Raw genomic sequence first — 18,247 nt, forward strand, 5'->3', positions numbered from 1 at the left:
CTAAGTTTTAGCAGGACAGTTGGCCAATGTAGGAGTAACATCCCGAGTTATAGTACCGAGATTCACAATGGAGTTTCAATACGGAGTAACATAGACGTTACTCCATAGTGAGCACAGCGACACGGCACGTCAGAAGAAATAAAGCGTAACCGCTGGTCTCGAACAGTAACGTTCTTAAGAGGAACGTGCACGGACACATTCTCTTCCTTGCATCCCTCCACGCTGCAGTGTTTCTTCAATGTTGTTTGTTGTGGTTAGCCTGTAGTAGCTAACAAGCTGCTAGCTCAGCAACATGTCTGCTTGGTGTGGCGTTCGGTGTGGAGGGGGGGTGGTGCATACGGGGAGCGGGGGTGATGGGTCGGAGGCTGGACTGGTACCGGCTGGGTGGGTCTGAGAGACGAGTGCGATCCCGAATGACATCATTATACGGCGGAGGAAGTACGAAATGAGACGTTTAGATAACCTATTTCTTCGAATGGATTGAGTGAAATAGGTCCCTCTGCAAAGGGACTGTTTTCATACTGTGAGGCCACCTACTGACCCCTTCAAGTCATTACGGATAGTAAAAGCCCAGAAAATTTATTTTAAACAATATGGGCCCTTTAATAGCAGACTGTCTCTGCCAAAATATTATCTGCTGTGGAATACAAATCAGACGAGTCAGGAGCAAAACAAGTCACTGTTCAAAAACCTGTACTCATGAAAGTGTGCACACGTTGGTTCTGAGTCCAGCTGTATGTACACGACACTGAGTAAATGACGACACTGTGCGTATTTTCACCTTCATTTGAATCATTCAATGAGGCATTTTAGTGATAACCATGTACTGTGAGCCATGGCCAGGCAGCCACTCTGCATCCACTCTGTCAGGACGTTGTTCAGTTCAAGCAGTGATGCAAAATAAAGCAACCAGTCCAATTCTTCACCTGTGGGTCATTTCTGGCCTTTCACAGCGTCATGACTGTTCATCCATCTCTGCTTCTGCTGGTGCAGCGTTCTCCTGTTCAGGGTCACCGGGTAGAATGTCCGCGACCGTCTGGATGAGCTCCTCAATCTGCTCCTCTGACAAACGCTCTTCACTCTCCTCCACCATCTGCACACAAACAGAAAATTAAAGGTAGGGTCAGTACGTTGTTTCTGAAACGTTTTTGGTCTTATTTGTTGAAATGCTCTTCACGTCCCGATAGCCATCAATGATTAAAGGCGTCTGAAAAGAAACAAAGAAAAAGAGCCAGTGTCTGTGGGACCTCGCAAGACTGGCTCTGACTGTATCAAATGATTTGCTGCGTGCACCCTGCCTGTGCACTCACCGTGCATGACCGGACTCTTCACAAGCAGGAGAGACACTCACCGCTGATGCAGAGACTGAAGTTAGTGAGTGAGTCACGGACAAGTCGGCTTCGAGCAGTTGTCAGGTGATGTGCGTCAATGTGTATTACAGGCATATGTAATGGTGACATACTTTCAAAGTGTATCCTGCTCTTGCTAGTTTTTACATATTTATCAGAGTCTGCTAATACAAATTGTGCATCGCTAAAGAATCATTAAAATGGTTAATTTATATATTTACAATAACCATCTAGCAAATGATTATTGAAAGTGGACACTTGAAGTGATAAACATGTCGAGAATTACCACTAGTAAATGATGACACTCACTAGCTGAATTTCCACTGCTGTCTGCGGCCGGTGGTTCAGTAGCTGCAGTTTCTCAGCCCTGATGACAAAGAGGGAAACAATATCATCAGTGTGTATGTGGTATACAGACACACATATTAAATTGCTGTATATCTTATGTACGTTATGTATCTTAAAAAGGTTCTGTGTGTAAGATTTAGGTGAAAGGGATCTATTGGCAGAAATTGAATATAAAATAATCCTAGTGATGTTTTCACAAGTGTGTTTCATCTAAAATGTAAGAATTGTTGTTTTCTTTACCCTAGAATGTATATTTAAATACTTTATATTTACATCAGGAGCGGGTCCTCTCTACAGAGGCCACCATGCTTTTGACAGTAGCCCAGACTGGACAAACTAAACACCTTTTGAGTTTTTATGACAACTGAAGCTACCACAGGTTCTCTTTCATGTTTGGAAGGGGAGGGTGAGGTGAGGGCTATTCAGCTGCAACATGTGACTTAACCACTAGATGTCACTTCATTCTACACACTGAACCTTTAAGTATCAGAGCGATCTTACTGACTTGGTGAGTTTATGAGGCATCATGGTGGTGAGGAACTCTTGGACCACCTCTGGGCTCTGTCTGCTGCAGGGCGTATTCGACAGGTGCTTGAGCGTCTGTGTGGAAAAGCAAAGGAAACTGTGAGCTGGGTTTTTTAAGTGTAAATGTGACACGACAGGGACACCGAGCAGGATGAGGTCAGTGAAGCAAAGGAGAGGACGTTAGCTGACCTCATACATGATGGTGTTTAAGTTCTGCTGCCCAGAGCTGTTCTTGCTCTTCCCGCTCTCCTTCCTTTGTTCCTTCAGGTCTGTCAGGAGTTTGAACACCTGAGAAACACACATACAGACCAAATCTGAAGTGACACAGAAGTATTTTCATCTCGTGACTGGACAGTGCAAAACAACACAACGAGACAGAACACACATGAACTCACCTCGTAGTTACTGAGCATAGCAGCGTTGGCGTTTTTCCTGAAAAGAAGACAAATGTATGAGCAGAAAAGTTAATTTGTGACCTTAAAATAATAGTAAACAAATTACGTAATCTCAGATATCAACTTCCTGGACTTTGGAGCTTTTAACCACATCCCTCAGTCCTCGTTCAGTGAGCAGCATTAGCTCAGGTGTTACTTTGGTCCCATGTGGACACCTGAGCCTCCTGTGGTTGCTGAAACAAGACCATGAGATGTGGCTGAAAGCTCTCAAAGATGAATGGTGCCCCTTGAGTCTGGATTATATAGACTGCATTAGAAGTAAATAAAAAAAAAAAGTCTTGATAGGCGGTAGACTAATAGAAAGTGATGTGGACACAGGTTAGTGTCATGGTCACTTTTCTTTTCCATTAATATTATTGAAATAATAATAATAATTTCTTCAGTAATATTATCTCTTTGGCCCTTTAGACGTTTAGGTTCTCGTTGATCAGACAGGTTAATCAACAGAATGATAAAACGCTTCTAACATTTTCCCGAAAGCACGAACACTCATTAGAATCCAAAAACACAAGATTTACCAGAACACTGACACAGAAAACTGTTTTAATAATAAATTAATTTTCTGTTGATGACAAATGGATTTCTACTGATTTTAAAAAGATATCCCCCTACCCATTAATTGAAGATACCAGCATTGTTAAATAATAGCTCCCATCGGGGCTGGGTAATAAAACAATTTCAAAAGTTATTGCAATATCATTTACATCAAAAGCAATATAATAAAAGTCCAATATATATCCATGTATTGATTAAGTATTGTACACAGGGAGGAGGTATAACGCATCAAAGATTTATCTCAGATTTGTAAAATATTTCAAAGTGCTTGTGATTCTAATAATAATTCTTGACCTTATCCTCCCTCCCTGGTTCCGATTGTGTATCTCAAGAGTTCGTTGTGTATTAATCATTCGTCTGACCACAAATACACAAACAGGAAACACCAGCCTTATTCCAATAGCTTTATTCTTCTTTTTATCGTGTATTTACTTTTAAGGAAAGAAGCCTGAACATGACTCGAACAGCGGTTGTGACATTAAACTCTCGTTTCCCCACAAACTGAAGCCGTGTTCCCTTCGACCTGCAACGTCTGACTATAGCTTGAACAACAAACAAACACACAGCCGACCACACATGTAGGCATCGTGCATATCGAGTAAAAGTCAATAGATACAAATCTTACACTTCCATTTTGCCAGCCCCGTGGTTTCTGGTTCCTTGTACAAACGCGTCCGTGTAGAAAATGTCGACCGCGTCAAACGTTCCGCCGGCACCAAGCTGTCTTCTTCCTCTTCTTCCTCCTCCTCCTCTTCCTCTTCCTCTTCTTCTTCTTCTTCTTCTTCTTCTTCTTCTTCTTCTTCTTCGTCTACCACAGTATTTTCTGCTCCTTTAAAAAGTTTTCAAGACATTAATCCCTTCGGGAGGAAGTTTAAGACATTTATCACATTTATTTTATGAAGGTACATGTTTGTGAAGATCCACATTACTGGTTATTTCACGAGTTTGACAACTTCTCTCTGCTGAAAAAAAACACAAATGTCATTTTTATTTGTTTGCTTTTGAGAAAATGGATGTAATTAATATCTTTGCAGATTGATTTTTACAAAAGAGCAGATTACTAAAAATTCAGTTGAACTTCTGTTTAATTCATAAAGTGTGTGTAAATATTCTCTTCTAGGCTTTATGATCTGATCATGTTCACTGATAAATGCCATATTTGGTGTGTTAAGTATCTTTGTACACCTCAATAAAGTATTTTCTTCTTCTTTCAGTGGAATTTTCTTTCGAAAATGTGGTTTATTCTAGGACGTGGACTTGTGAGAAAACCTCGTTGTGGATTCAGATCATAACAACTAAAGAACGAAGCTTCAAATTGTTGAATCTTTAACCTATTACACACAACAGGAACTGAAGAAACAATTCACTTAGGTATTTTAGGTTTTATTCAGCAAAGATTAAAAGAATACATAGAAAAATCACAACAAATACTACACAGTGCAGGGGAGGCAGAAACCCCAATGGGCTAGTTTTAAAGCCTCAACCCGAAATATTGTTAGAATATCACAAAATTAGAAAATACAAAAATAACCATGGAGAAAAATAATAACTATGATAGTCAGCAAAGAAATAATTACATGTATATCCCAGTTAAAAACAAACAAAAAACACACTAATATCAATACAAAAGATGTGTGCAGTGATGTGGACAAGTGTAGTTTCACCAACAGACATCAGTTGAGACAGAAAAGGTCAGATTGTGTTATTTAACTCAGATTTTGATCTTTGACCTTTCATTCATACATTTATATAGCTGATTAAAGAAAATACCTTTATTTCAAATGACAACCAAAACTCATACAAGAAAGAAAATAATTGAAGCCCCACCCGTCCATCATTGTCATTTTCTTACAGAGTAACTAAGTAAAGGAATCCCCCAGTTTGGACCAGGTAAGATCTTTCCAATTATCCGGTCAATGGACTTTTCCAAAACAGAAACATTTGAAATAGAACGACAAAATACAGCAAATGCACACAAAATGCTTTACATTTAAAAACAAATGGTTAAATCGAAAATCTAAAAGACACAAGGTTAAAAAACATGACAATGGATATTTGTAGCTCATACTATGATAGTTGAGTTTAAAAAAAAACACGTTTGTTTTTCACATGAACAAAATACAACCTCAACAAAAACAAGTATTTGCAATCAGGCTAAAAATCACCGCTCCCTTTACCCAAAAAGAGATTATTGTTACTTTATTATTATAAACCAGCATCAGTTTGATCCCTCTACAACTCCCGGCCTTTCCTTACGAGAGTCCTGATCTACGAAAACAGATTCGCTCACTGTTCACTGACTGTCTTTTGTCAGCAGTTAGCACTGTACTTGTCTGTGTACATTTATTCAATGTCCATTGGGACAGGTTCCTCTCTTTGACAGAAGAATTCAAACCACTTCTTTAAAGCTCCCTCTTCAGCCACTGGTCTGCGTACAACAGCTTTGAATGCTTCAAGGTTTCTGCTCTCAACCAGTTTCTTCACATTGCTCATCGTCTTTTTGAGGTTTGTTTGATCAGAAGCGAGGAATGCCTTCAACACCTCAAACCTTTGTCTTTCCACCAACTGGATAATGATGCGTTCAATGATGTTAGACAAAGGATAGCCAAACTCGATCACACTCTTTATTGTCTTTGTATTTTTGTCTCTGTACTTATACCCTCCTGTATGCATTGCCAAAACGTTGCAGTCCTTATCAAAGACAGGAGAGCCAGACGACCCTTTATAAAAATAAGTTTTGTAAGTTAGAACATTTTTGCGAAGGTTAACAGATACTGCCACACCTTCAAAGAAACACTGAGTAATCAATTTCGTGTTGTCTTGATTGTTGATCCAGGTCTTCTCCACATCCTGGATCAATTCAGTGTTGTCTTGATTTTTGATCCAGGTCTTCTCCACATCCTGGATTCGGTTTTCAGGTGCAATACACAAGCATGGATCTATTTTTTTCACTCCACCATCAGGGTGCCCGATGATGCAAACACCATCGCTTTGGTTAACGTATCCACATTTATTTAACAGGTCATTAGGCAAGTTCACACCAGCCTTGAGCTTTAACAAAGCCCAGTCATACATCTCCTCGATGTATTCAAAGCCAGCGACCTCCTCTACTTCTACTTCTGCAACCGAATCCTGTTCTCTCTCCGTCTGATTTAGACTCTCATAAGAGAAATGGACAATGACCTTATTATTAAGCTCCCTTTCACTGTCATTATAAACGTCTTTGACCACATGGGCATTTGTGAGGACAAACCTGTCAAATAGGAGAAAGCCACTCCCCACTGCCCTCTCGTTTATTCTAACCTGACAAACCGAATCACTGAAACCCATCAGTTTCTTCATTGTTTTCACGTCTGTACACGTCTGAGCATTTTTTCCATACTCGACACGCAAGATTTCCTTCATAGGAAGGGTCTTATCCCCAACCCAAAAGGGAACCGTTTTCTTCCCATTCATGAAATTTTCAAACTGTGAAGAGAGGTGAATCCTCATTGTTTCTGAGGTAGGCAGTGGGGTTTGTTCTGCTGCCGTGTTACCACTTGTGTCAGTATTGTCATTCACTGACTGCTCTGAAGGATCCTGGTTTTCTTCAGCGTCAGGTCTCTGAGACTCAGCTGACTGTACGTAATCATCTTCAAGACTGCTAGGCTGACTATCTGGTAGATTTTTGACCTGTTTGATTGTGTAAGTTTTGTCACCTAGGTCATCCACCAGATTGGACATGTTCACGACGACTTCATCAGTAGAGAGCACGCACCTCTTTTTGAATACCATATCCAGAAATCGAGCATCTCTTCTTAGAGCTTGCTTTACTGTTTCCCCTTTGTACGCAAAAATTGTAATTTCGTCAACATCCTTTTTTAGGTCTGGGTTCTTCATGATGCGCTTTACACCCTCCCCCCCCCTTCATCCGTACATGAAACAACACAACTTCATCAGATGAGCCCTTTCTTCTGACATGAGCAGAGCCAGCAGCTTGTTTCCCTGTCGTGTTTACAGCTTTGATAAACTTGAAAGTTAAACACTCATCTTTAATTAAGCTGCATGGAAAGTGTGAACAAATAGGTTTCCCATTCCTGAGAAGAACAAGCTCTTTGCCTTTGTTCTTTTTTGCTATTACCTGAAACTGTGGGTTCCTTTTCAGTGAGTCCTCAACAGTTCCGGCTCTGTTGCAGGACACTAATGTGGCTTTCTGTTCCACTGATTTCCACTTGAAAGAATGGGTTGGATGTGGCTCTTTTTTCTATAGGAATGAAAAATAATCCATATTTAAGTGAATCGCAGGAGAATATTTTCATCCGATTTAAGCAAGACCACTGTGTCTCAATTCAGGGGCTGCATCCTTCAGAGGCTGCATTTGAGGACCAGTTTCATCACAGGGGCGCGACGAGACTGTCTCATTTCAAAGTCTCCTTCAAATGCGGCCGACAAATGTTTCCTTCCATCCCTGAGGAATGACGGCTCCCACGGGTGGATCCTCCCTATCCCAGGACTCATTGTGCGTCAGTGATGATACTGTTTTTTCAAAGAGGTAATGGATGCACCCCCCTGACTTGAGACACAGCTATTGACTGATCATCTCAAAACATGGCTGAAGTGAGATGAAAGTGAGCACCAACACAGACTAAATCAAACGTTAAATGTTGCAGAAGAAGAAAACACGTGTGTATTTTACAAGACAAACCTTTTCAACAAGAGTTGGGTGACCAGATTGACTCCTTTCCTCTTTCAGGTCTTCTGATTTATTCTTGAGATAAGAGAGAGAGATATTATTAATGATATTATATGATGTAAATCAGTAATCAAAATATTCTTGTACAGGATATATACTTTTGAAACAACTTGAATTTGGTGTACTTTTCACTACACAGGACACAATCAGTACCTCAATACTTCTGTCCATTGGTTCCGACTTAGGTTCCATTTTTATCACGTGGTTTCCAGCTGAATTAGTATCTTATCTACAGGAAAGGAAAACAAGAATGATTGATTTCAAATGACTAAGAATATTTCAAATCATCTTCTCACTCTGCCACAAAGCAAAACTGGAATCAAATCTAAATAAATACTTACCATTGTAAATGAATAAAAAGATATTATAAAATATAATAAAATAAAAGTTAACACATATCTACACAGGAATTGTAGATAGTAATGAAATAGATAACTGTGATTCACATCTTGTTGGCAAAACTCATGTCAAAGATTATTTTAAATGACGCAGGAGTCATTCATTTAAAACATGTTCAAAAATAAGTTCAACAGCCTGGTTTGCTTCAGCAGATGAACAAACTGTGCACTCCCAGAAACTTTGGCTTGTCCTCTGAAGGCTGCACCGAAAACGAAACTTGTTTTTCCACCCGGGGATTGGGTGTGATCGATCTGTCCTTGTTATCAATCGATATTGGATAATTCGAATAAAGATAAATTTTAATCAGAGAATAGTTATTGTGACGTATTCTGGAAAAACTCTGAACCCTAAGTCCACTGTGTGAAAAGTTTCCCAAATTTCGTAATCCCCCCCCTCCCCCTGATCTAAGCAGTCTAGATCCGGGCCTGATCTGTACTTTCATAGTATTTTTAAATATGAATAATTCATCGAAAACCGCTACTTACAGTCTCTCCTGGTTCTTTGTGCTGAATCCCCGAGGTATGTCCGTGTCAAACGACTTCCGCGAATGAGACTTTCAAATTTCAACAGATCCTCCTCTCATTATTTGCCTTGTCGTGGATTCAGATCATTGTAGCTGAAGAACAAAGCTCTCAAAATATCTCCACCTGTTGTTCAATCTGTGTCACTGCAGAAAAGCACAAACTAGGAACCGGCTCGTGGTGGATGAGACAGTGTTAGATACTGATTTTAAATTGTTGAATCTTTTCCTATTACACAAAACAGGAAATGAAGAAACAATACACTGAGAAGTTTTATTCAGCAAGGACTAAAAAAAATACACAGAAAAATGACAAATAATAATACATAGTGTAGGGGAGGCAGAAAACTCTAAACAAAGTTAACTATTGGAACGCAACCCGGGTCATCTCACTCAGCTGGGAAGGTTCCTAAGCAAAATTAACTATTGGAACGTAGCCGGGGTCATTTCACTCAGCTGGGAAGGTTCCTAAGCAAAATGGAGTATTGGAACGCAGCCCGGGTCATGTCACTCAGCTGGGAAGGTTCCTAAGCAAAATGCAGAATTGGAACGCAGCCCGGGTCATGTCACTCAGCTAGGAAGGTTCCTAAGCAAAATGGAGTATTGGAACGCAGCCCGGGTCATGTCACTCAGCTGGGAAGGTTCCTAAGCCAAATGGAGTATTGGAACGCAGCCCGGGTCATGTCACTCAGCTGGGAAGATTCCTAAGCTAAATTAACTATTGGAACGCATCCCGGGTCATGTCACTCAGCTGGGAAGGTTCCTAAGCAAATTTGAGTATTGGAATGCAGCCCTGGTCATGTCACTCAGCTGGGAAGGTTCCTAAGCAAATTTGAGTATTGGAATGCAGCCCTGGTCATGTCACTCAGCTGGGAAGGTTCCTAAGCAAAATGGAGTATTGGAACGCAGCCGGGTCATTTCACTCAGCTGGGAAGGTTCCTAAGCAAAATGGAGTATTGGAACGCATCCCGGGTCATGTCACTCAGCTGGGAAGGTTCCTAAGCAAATTTGAGTATTGGAATGCAGCCCTGGTCATTTCACTCAGCTGGGAAGGTTCCTAAGCAAAATGCAGAATTGGAACGCAGCCCGGGTCATGTCACTCAGCTGGGAAGGTTCCTAAGCCAAATGGAGTATTGGAACGCAGCCCGGGTCATGTCACTCAGCTGGGAAGGTTCCTAAGCAAATTTGAGTATTGGAATGCAGCCCTGGTCATGTCACTCAGCTGGGAAGGTTCCTAAGCAAATTTGAGTATTGGAATGCAGCCCTGGTCATGTCACTCAGCTGGGAAGGTTCCTAAGCAAAATGGAGTATTGGAACGCAGCCGGGTCATTTCACTCAGCTGGGAAGGTTCCTAAGCAAAATGGAGTATTGGAACGCATCCCGGGTCATGTCACTCAGCTGGGAAGGTTCCTAAGCAAATTTGAGTATTGGAATGCAGCCCTGGTCATGTCACTCAGCTGGGAAGGTTCCTAAGCAAAATGCAGAATTGGAACGCAGCCCGGGTCATTTCACTCAGCTGGGAAGGTTCCTAAGCAAAATTAACTATTGGAACGTAGCCGGGGTCATTTCACTCAGCTGGGAAGGTTCCTAAGCAAAATGGAGTATTGGAACGCAGCCCGGGTCATTTCACTCAGCTGGGAAGGTTCCTAAGCAAAATGCAGAATTGGAACGCAGCCCGGGTCATGTCACTCAGCTGGGAAGGTTCCTAAGCCAAATGGAGTATTGGGACGCAGCCCGGGTCATTTCACTCAGCTAGGACGGTTCCTAAGCAAAATGGAGTATTGGAACGCAGCCCGGGTCATGTCACTCAGCTGGGAAGGTTCCTAAGCCAAATGGAGTATTGGGACGCAGCCCGGGTCATGTCACTCAGCTGGGAAGGTTCCTAAGCAAAATGGAGTATTGGAACGCAGCCCGGGTCATGTGACTCAGCTGGGAAGGTTCCTAAGCCAAATGGAGTATTGGAACGCAGCCCAGGTCAGGTGACTCAGCTGGGAAGGTTCCTAAGCCAAATGGAGTATTGGGACGCAGCCCGGGTCATGTGACTCAGCTGGGAAGGTTCCTAAGCCAAATGGAGTATTGGAACGCAGCCCGGGTCAGGTGACTCAGCTGGGAAGGTTCCTAAGCCAAATGGAGTATTGGAACGCAGCCTCCGCTTCAGCGCGTCAGTCGGTGACGTCACGGCCGCGCGTGTTTACATCGGGCTCATGTTAAACAGCTCAACTCTCCACCGTCAGTGAACATGGCCGCCACAGAGGTAACGTCTGTCCGCCGCTACACGGGCGAAGCTAACAGTCAGTTAGCAGATAAACGTAAAGCGCTCAATGTTGAACGGGTCGTGTCGTGTCTCTGTGTCCGCAGGGAAGCAAGCTGTGGGGGGGTCGCTTCGTGGGAGACACCGACCCGGTCATGGAGAAGTTCAACGCGTCCATCGCTTACGACCAGAGGATGTGGGACGCTGATGTCCGAGGGAGCAAGGCGTACGCGAGGGCTCTGGAGAAGGCACAGCTGGTCACCGCCGACGAGGTGAAGCAGATCCTGCCCGGGCTGGAGCAGGTAAACTCCCCGGAGAAAACACACACACACCCCGCAGCAGGGCAGTCCCTCCCCGCTGGATGGATGGGGAGTGTGTCCCTGGCTGCCCCTCCAGTGTGGACTCGTGTAGATGGACGACAGCTGAAAATGTGCTGCTGCTGAACAATATCATCATGTGATGGTTGGCAGCTGTGGAGGCTGACCATGGGGCCGGGACCATGGGACCATGGGGCCTGGACCATGGGGCCTGGGCCATGGGACCATGGGGCCTGGACCATGGGGCCTGGGCCATGGGACCATGGGACCATGGGGCCTGGACCATGGGGCCTGGGCCATGGGACCATGGGGCCTGGACCATGGGGCCTGGACCATGGGACCATGGGACCATGGGGCCTGGACCATGGGGCCTGGGCCATGGGACCATGGGGCCTGGACCATGGGACCATGGGACCATGGGGTCTGGGACCATGGGGCCTGGGACCATGGGGTCTGGGACCAGGTTTACATATTTCACTCTATCCCTGATGTTGTGAATAGAGATGTGTCGATACCGTTCTCCATCCATCCATTACATACAGTTTGTCCTCATGAGGGTTGACATAACAACACACAGGGACAAACGACATAACATCATACAGGGACAAACGACATAACAGCCTACAGGGACAAAGGACACACAGGGACAAACGACATAACAGCCTACAGGGACAAACGACACACAGGGACAAACGACATAACGACACAGGGACAAACGACATAACGACACAGGGACAAACGAAACACAGGGACAAACAACACACAGGGACAAACAACATAACAACCTGCAGGGACAAAGGACACACAGGGACAAAGACTACTCACACTCACTCTAGACATTTTCAGACATGAACAATACAGCAGGAGATTTTCCACTCATTCACAACAACACAGAAATCTCTGGCGTGTTCAGGTGAGGTGGTCCAGCATGCAGAGGCAGGACCCAACCACCAGACGCTCTCCTGACATTTGAGTCTGTGTGTACGACACAGCTTGTTCATCCGGACGTATTTGTTTTCTTTTTGTTGTTTCATTTGTGCGTCTGTCGCGTGTTATGATCGTCGTCAACACACCCAGGATATCCTGCTGTTTTCTCACATAATCATAACAGTAGTTGCATTGTTTCCTGTGGGATTTAAAAAAAAAATATAAACGTAAAAGCATTGTTTATTCCGTAAAATAAAAAGGTTTCTTAATGAAAGTTTTAATACATAAACGCCAATACAGATATGTCTGTGACGATAAAGTTAAAGGATTATTGTTGTAACAAGATGTTTTTTATTTTATAATCAAACAAATGTGGGTTATTTCTAAATCTTTCTAACTAATAAGCATATTTAAATAATAGAGACCTGTATTTATATGTAAGAACATGTCCATATATTACAAATACTTGATACAAATTGATTTATATATAGAAGTACGTACAAATGTTTTGTTCTTTTCAGATTTCTGAAGAGTGGTCTAAAGGTGTTTTTGTTATTAAACCTGGAGATGAAGACATTCATACGGCCAACGAGCGCAGACTCAAGGTGAGCGTCACTGTAACGCTGCACGAGGGATTTCTAAGAACCGGGCCTCCCGTTTTAAAAGGACGCACACAATACACTGTTTTGCTGTGTTTGTTAGTCAGCTACATTAAATGATTATAATTTACGGCAACTGAGGTTGAAGAAGATCAGTTTTTTTTGTTATTGTAATATCGAAGTCAGACAATCAGGAACACATACAATCATATTGGTGATGCACCAGAGTAAGCAATAAGCTTTCAGAGTAAAACAATAACAAGTAAGAAGGACAGCCACAACTACAAAGTAAATAATGAAAATAGAATTGGATTCTGGCTGAGGAATTATATGTAAAAGTAAAATATCATAATCTTGGTTTTCAAACCTGCCAGATTAAATTAAATCTACTGACATGTATTGTCTGTATTGCACCAGTACTGTATTTTATTTTGAGACAACAACATACATCAGACTACAGTGCATTTAGCCGCTAGACCACCCAGTTAGTGCACTGCTGCAAATGCAGTTTATTCCTGTTAGAATCACATAAGAACTACAATGCTCCACTTATATAAACAGTAAAAACTATAAAGCTATATTTTCAAACAAGGTACAAGATTCATTAATTGAATGTTTTAAATATGTGTGGGGTTTGGTAGAAACCTGTACCGGCCTTTATGAAAACCTCACCCGGATATAACAGGGGAAGTTGTAAACTTTAGGTCTTTTCATGGGAATTTACCTTGAAAACTTGAAAAACCTGATGGTTGTGATAAGATATGTCATAGTTCTCTGATTGGTTGTTTTCTCAGGAGCTGATTGGTGCTCCGGCAGGGAAGCTGCACACTGGCAGGAGCAGAAATGACCAGGTTTGTCTTCACAGGGTTAGAATTCAACTGACTGAAAGATCATTCTGGGTTTCAGCCTGTGAGTTGTTTCAAAGGAAGGAGTAGCCCGTGAGGCCGTGCTCTGTGTGTTTTGGTTGATCAGGTGGTGACTGACATGAGGCTTTGGCTGCGAGACGCCATCTCAACCCTCACGGAAAACGCCCTCCAGATGATCTCTACCATGGTGGAGCGGGCTGCAGCGTAAGCTTAAAACACACTGTCACGTGCAACCACTCACTCCTGCTGGTACCTGTGCCCTCTTGAAGTTTGTCACCTCTTTCTGCCCCTTAGAGAAATCGACGTCCTGTTTCCCGGTTACACCCACATGCAAAGAGCTCAGCCAATCAGGTGGAGTCACTGGATTCTGAGGTGACCTTTACATAGAGAAACTTGCTGTGCAGTGCACGTCTCCTGCTTTTATACCAAATATATCATATTTGTTGTTCAACGCCGGCCTCCTTCTTCTGTCTCCCCACATTTGAACCGCTCCTCAGTCACGCTGTTGCTCTGAGCAGAGATGTCGACCGGCTTCAGGAGATCAAGAGAAGAGTTAATATTTTACCTCTTGGAAGGTACACAGTGAGCACACACTCATCTGACACTGACTTCCACACGCAGACATGATGGGTTAATAAGAATGCTTCTTTACTAGCGGTGCCATCGCTGGAACGCCATTTGACATCGACAGGGAGCTACTGCGGAAAGGTTAGGCCACTTTGCCAAAACAATACCCACAGAGTTTAAGGCTTAAAAACTCTATAACTTATATTTTATACATCAAATGACAATGTGAAACTTCAAATAGCTTTATGGGAAGTATTGGATAATTATCAAACAGAAGAGACATGGCTCTTTAAAAGGTGATTACATGTCAATACTTGTTTGTTTCCGTTGCCTCCAAGTGGCCAAAAAATAAATCAATTGTTGCAGGTTAAAAAAAACCAAACCAACACATGTTCTTCTTCTCTGAATCTGCAGAGTTGGAGTTTGAGGACATCAGTCTAAACAGTATGGACGCCACGGGCCAAAGAGACTTTGTTGGTACGTAAACCACAAGCCAGCCAGCCGAGTTTGACATGTTGAGATGACGTCACCTCTTCCTGAGTTGTCTAATGTTCGTGTTTCCATGTGTGTGTGTTTCTTTAGCGGAGTTCTTGTTCTGGGCTTCGTTATGTGTGACCCACCTCAGTAAGATGGCGGAGGACCTGCTGCTGTACAGCACAAAGGAGTTCTCCTTCATCACACTGTCTGACGCCTACAGGTCAGTTGGCTTTTTATTGCGCGATCCTTAAAGTACAGAAAGATATTACCTCCACCAACAGGGTTTATATTTTCATCGCTGTTTGTCTGTCTAGTGGAAGGATTACGCAAAAAACTACTAAACCGATTTTATTGAAACTTGGTCGGTGCATGGGGTCAAGGAAGAACCCATTTAATTTTGGATCAAATAAGAATTTTATATTGCGAGATAGAACGCTAACCTTGGCAGAGTTCGCCCACAAGTTATTCTGTGGTTTTGTTCAAAGCTCCTCATGTACTTTTAATTCACTGATGTCATATTTTTTAAAGTGATCAGGGCGTGTGTTTGTTTCAGGATTTGATATTTGATGGACTCAAGAATATTAATCAAACACATGAAACTAGTCTGATCTTGACATGAAAGTCAATTTATTGTAATATATTTTTTACATAGAAGTTTCTTCTATTGATTATTGCTGCTGTATGGATACTATACTTGATGATACAATTGTACATATATTCAGCAACTACCCTAAGTCTTATGTTCTGTCCAAACCTCATGTTATGTAATTTAAGTGAAAGATTGACTGTATTTGTCTTTTATGTGCGTGTGTGTGTGCGTGCGTGTGTAGCACAGGCAGCAGTCTGATGCCCCAGAAGAAGAACGCCGACAGTCTGGAGCTGATCAGGAGCAAAGCAGGTCGTGTCTTTGGCCGAGTAAGACTAAAGATAGAAGGTTCTGAAGAGACCTTGTTACGAGGTCACGTTTTCATTAGCGTATGTTAGTTAGCAGGATTTCGCATAAACTCTCAACCAATTTCCATAATTACGTACTTAACTGCTTTCTCGTTAAATTTGTTTAACGTTTTGCATTTGTTGAACCAGGTTTCGTCTTTGTCTGTGTTTCAGTGTGCAGGGTTCATGATGACGCTGAAGGGCCTGCCCAGCACCTACAACAAAGACCTGCAGGTGGGAAAGTGTGTTTTTGTTCGTCTTTCACTTCATGGGAAAAAACTTTGTTTCTGGACATTGTCTTTGTGTTTGTTGTCCCTCTTCAGGAGGATAAGGAGGCCATGTTTGACTGCTATGATACTGTGCATGCTGTGCTGCAGGTGACGACTGGAGTCATGTCAACTCTCCAGGTCTGAGATTCACTGTTAATCATTTTGAAAACAACACTACACCAGGCATTGGCTTCTCAGTTTTACTGGCTCTTATACTCTGGAGTCTGCGTATCCGTAGCAGGGTTAATGTTTAAATGTAAACGTAGTACAATGGACTTGGATTAACACTCAGACTGTAACAGTGTTTTTTGTTTTTTTAAGCCACGGTTCAAACCCTACGTTTTCTACAAAGATAATGCTGAAGATTTCTGAGACAAACTGACGATGATTTAGTTTCCACTGACGTTTCTTTCGTGTTTCAGATCAACCAGAGTGTGATGGAAGCGGCCCTCAGTCCTGACATGTTGGCTACAGATCTGGCCTACTACCTTGTGAGGAAGGGGGTGAGTACTTGAGAGATCTGTTGTGATGTTGTGTGATGATTTGTTTGTGTGTTACGGTGGAACTCTGTGTTACTCTGTGTTACTCTGTGTTGCAGATGCCATTCAGAGAGGCCCATGGCGTCTCTGGTAAAGCTGTGTTTATGGCTGAGTCCAAAAATATCGCACTGAACCAACTCACTGTGGAAGACCTGAGTACTCTTAGGTGATTGTCTCTCTTTTGTTACTCATACACACGTGCAACCTATAAGCATATTGATTTTTTCCCAGTGTTCTCCCTCTTCTTTTTCCTGATGTGTGTATCTGCTCTGTCATGTAGCCCGCTGTTTGGAAGCGATGTATCCTCTGTGTGGGACTACAGGAGCAGTGTGGAGCAGTACAGCGCCCCCGGAGGCACAGCCAAGAGTAGCGTCGCTGCACAGGTGGAACACCTGAGGAACTGGCTCAAGAAACCGAAACAGTGACCTCGGCCAAGTAACACCTTGAATATTTGAATCGGGTTTACTGATAATACGAAGATGAAATATCAGACTGAGGTCAGGAAGAATTAGAAACCACGTTGCCTTTCAAACACTCACCCTTCTTCTTTTCAAACAACCATATTGACAGAGGATTCAGTTGATCAAGCACAGACAACAAATGTTACAAAAGACCTGACTCGTGTAAACGTATTCGACAAATAAGGAATAAATGTTACTTGTGTTTTACAGCTTGATCCATCATTGGGTATCCATCAGATATTTTCCTGTGTAGATCCACAGAGACACACACACACATGCACATGATGGTGTCATTTAATGGTTCAGAAAGGATCTGGTTTTTTTTTACAGCAGAGAAATGGATATAAAATTATTCATTAAAGTTAAATAGTTTAACATTATGGGTCTGAACAAGGTACAACTACAAGGAGTGTTTTCACATGTAATCCGTTATTGGTTTTCCCCCGGTAACACCCAGTCACTGTGTTTTTAAATATATTCTCTAGGTTGTTCTGGCCATTTACAGTTTTTATAGTAAATCTGGTGACACATTTCTCTGCCGCACTCAAAGAAATGAAATCATAAGCAGGAGCAGAGAATACATTTTTTGTCTGGCAAAGCATCACAGATATTTATGCACGTTTAGAACTTATTCAGTTTTCTGACAAATAAACGTAAAACAATGTACTCTGACTGGCTCGAGAGGAGATCAACATATCAAGTAGCTACAAGACCTGCAAACCGAGAAGCTGTATTTGCAGCACATATATATATGTGCTGCAAAGCGAGAAGCTGTATTGTTATATTATCTAATTTAATTACTGACATTGTTGAGATATTTCGCTCAAAATCACCATGTGAACCTCGGGGTGGTGAGTGCCCGGAGGGAAAGTCGTGGAGTCCGGGCAGTAGGTTCATTGTCTAGGATGCACGACAGACAAAATTAACATTCTTTAAAAACATCTATAATGTAACTGCACATTAAGTGTTAGTTAATTTACCGCTACTAAATCAAACCATATTTATTCTTACTAGATAGTGAAAATTACGCCCCCCCCCCCTTTCATACACAGTCAGCAAATTTTTTGCTGGGAAAATAACAGCAAACAAAACATTAACTCTGCCTGATAATTTCTGTCGCTGCCTCAAACATGGACTGTAAATAAAGATGGACGACAT

At 42.3% G+C, this 18,247-nt stretch overlaps 3 protein-coding genes across 5 annotated transcripts; 1 reads left to right on the forward strand and 2 right to left on the reverse strand.

Annotated features, from left to right (window-relative positions):
- Positions 1 to 586: 586 nt before the first annotated feature.
- Positions 587 to 3,975, reverse strand: crcp (calcitonin gene-related peptide-receptor component protein). Its single transcript, XM_034606870.1, has 6 exons — positions 3,858 to 3,975; positions 2,618 to 2,654; positions 2,412 to 2,510; positions 2,203 to 2,297; positions 1,659 to 1,716; positions 587 to 1,093 (listed from the first exon to the last, which is right to left on the reverse strand). Exons 1-6 carry the CDS (start codon positions 3,863 to 3,865, stop codon positions 956 to 958), a joined length of 435 nt encoding a protein of 144 aa, XP_034462761.1. The 5' UTR covers positions 3,866 to 3,975; the 3' UTR covers positions 587 to 955.
- A 1,434-nt stretch (positions 3,976 to 5,409) lies between these two features.
- Positions 5,410 to 9,036, reverse strand: LOC117774358 (protein FAM111A-like). 2 transcript variants are annotated; one of them, XM_034606738.1, is made up of 6 exons: positions 8,849 to 9,036; positions 8,118 to 8,193; positions 7,917 to 7,979; positions 6,910 to 7,475; positions 6,095 to 6,846; positions 5,410 to 6,043 (listed from the first exon to the last, which is right to left on the reverse strand). In XM_034606738.1, the coding sequence occupies exons 4-6, from the start codon at positions 7,109 to 7,111 to the stop codon at positions 5,576 to 5,578; spliced, it is 1,422 nt and encodes a 473-aa protein (XP_034462629.1). In that variant the 5' UTR covers positions 7,112 to 7,475; positions 7,917 to 7,979; positions 8,118 to 8,193; positions 8,849 to 9,036; the 3' UTR covers positions 5,410 to 5,575. The 2 variants fall into 2 exon arrangements, with proteins under 2 accessions (XP_034462629.1, XP_034462628.1); XM_034606737.1 differs by having other exon boundaries at positions 6,095 to 7,475; positions 8,849 to 9,028.
- A 1,943-nt stretch (positions 9,037 to 10,979) lies between these two features.
- Positions 10,980 to 17,298, forward strand: asl (argininosuccinate lyase). 2 transcript variants are annotated; one of them, XM_034606739.1, is made up of 16 exons: positions 10,980 to 11,137; positions 11,242 to 11,436; positions 12,900 to 12,983; positions 13,772 to 13,828; positions 13,950 to 14,047; positions 14,138 to 14,215; positions 14,341 to 14,418; positions 14,499 to 14,551; positions 14,825 to 14,887; positions 14,993 to 15,107; positions 15,718 to 15,799; positions 15,992 to 16,054; positions 16,144 to 16,227; positions 16,512 to 16,592; positions 16,688 to 16,794; positions 16,909 to 17,298. In XM_034606739.1, exons 1-16 carry the CDS (start codon positions 11,123 to 11,125, stop codon positions 17,051 to 17,053), a joined length of 1,398 nt encoding a protein of 465 aa, XP_034462630.1. In that variant the 5' UTR covers positions 10,980 to 11,122; the 3' UTR covers positions 17,054 to 17,298. The 2 variants fall into 2 exon arrangements, with proteins under 2 accessions (XP_034462630.1, XP_034462631.1); XM_034606740.1 differs by having other exon boundaries at positions 11,083 to 11,137; positions 15,718 to 15,802; positions 15,995 to 16,054; positions 16,909 to 17,296.
- The last annotated feature ends 949 nt before the right edge of the window (positions 17,299 to 18,247 follow it).

This window comes from Hippoglossus hippoglossus, chromosome 14 (assembly GCF_009819705.1).
Source record: "Hippoglossus hippoglossus isolate fHipHip1 chromosome 14, fHipHip1.pri, whole genome shotgun sequence".
In the NCBI taxonomy this organism is placed as follows: Eukaryota; Metazoa; Chordata; class Actinopteri; order Pleuronectiformes; family Pleuronectidae; genus Hippoglossus; species Hippoglossus hippoglossus.

Coding starts and splice junctions, on each gene's coding strand:
- crcp (XM_034606870.1), bottom strand. Junction 1,717..2,202: donor ATGCCTCATAAACTCACCAA/GTCAGTAAGATC, acceptor CTTTGTCATCAG/GGCTGAGAAACTGCAGCTAC. Junction 1,094..1,658: donor CAGCAGTGGAAATTCAGCTA/GTGAGTGTCATC, acceptor GTTTGTGTGCAG/ATGGTGGAGGAGAGTGAAGA.
- LOC117774358 (XM_034606737.1), bottom strand. CDS start 7,111: ATGAAGAACCCAGACCTAAAAAAGGATGTTGACGAAATTACAATTTTT. Junction 6,044..6,094: donor TCAAAAATCAAGACAACACT/GAATTGATCCAG, acceptor CAAGACAACACG/AAATTGATTACTCAGTGTTT.
- asl (XM_034606739.1), top strand. Junction 14,216..14,340: donor TGGAGTCACTGGATTCTGAG/GTGACCTTTACA, acceptor ACCGCTCCTCAG/TCACGCTGTTGCTCTGAGCA. Junction 14,552..14,824: donor CAGGGAGCTACTGCGGAAAG/GTTAGGCCACTT, acceptor CTGAATCTGCAG/AGTTGGAGTTTGAGGACATC.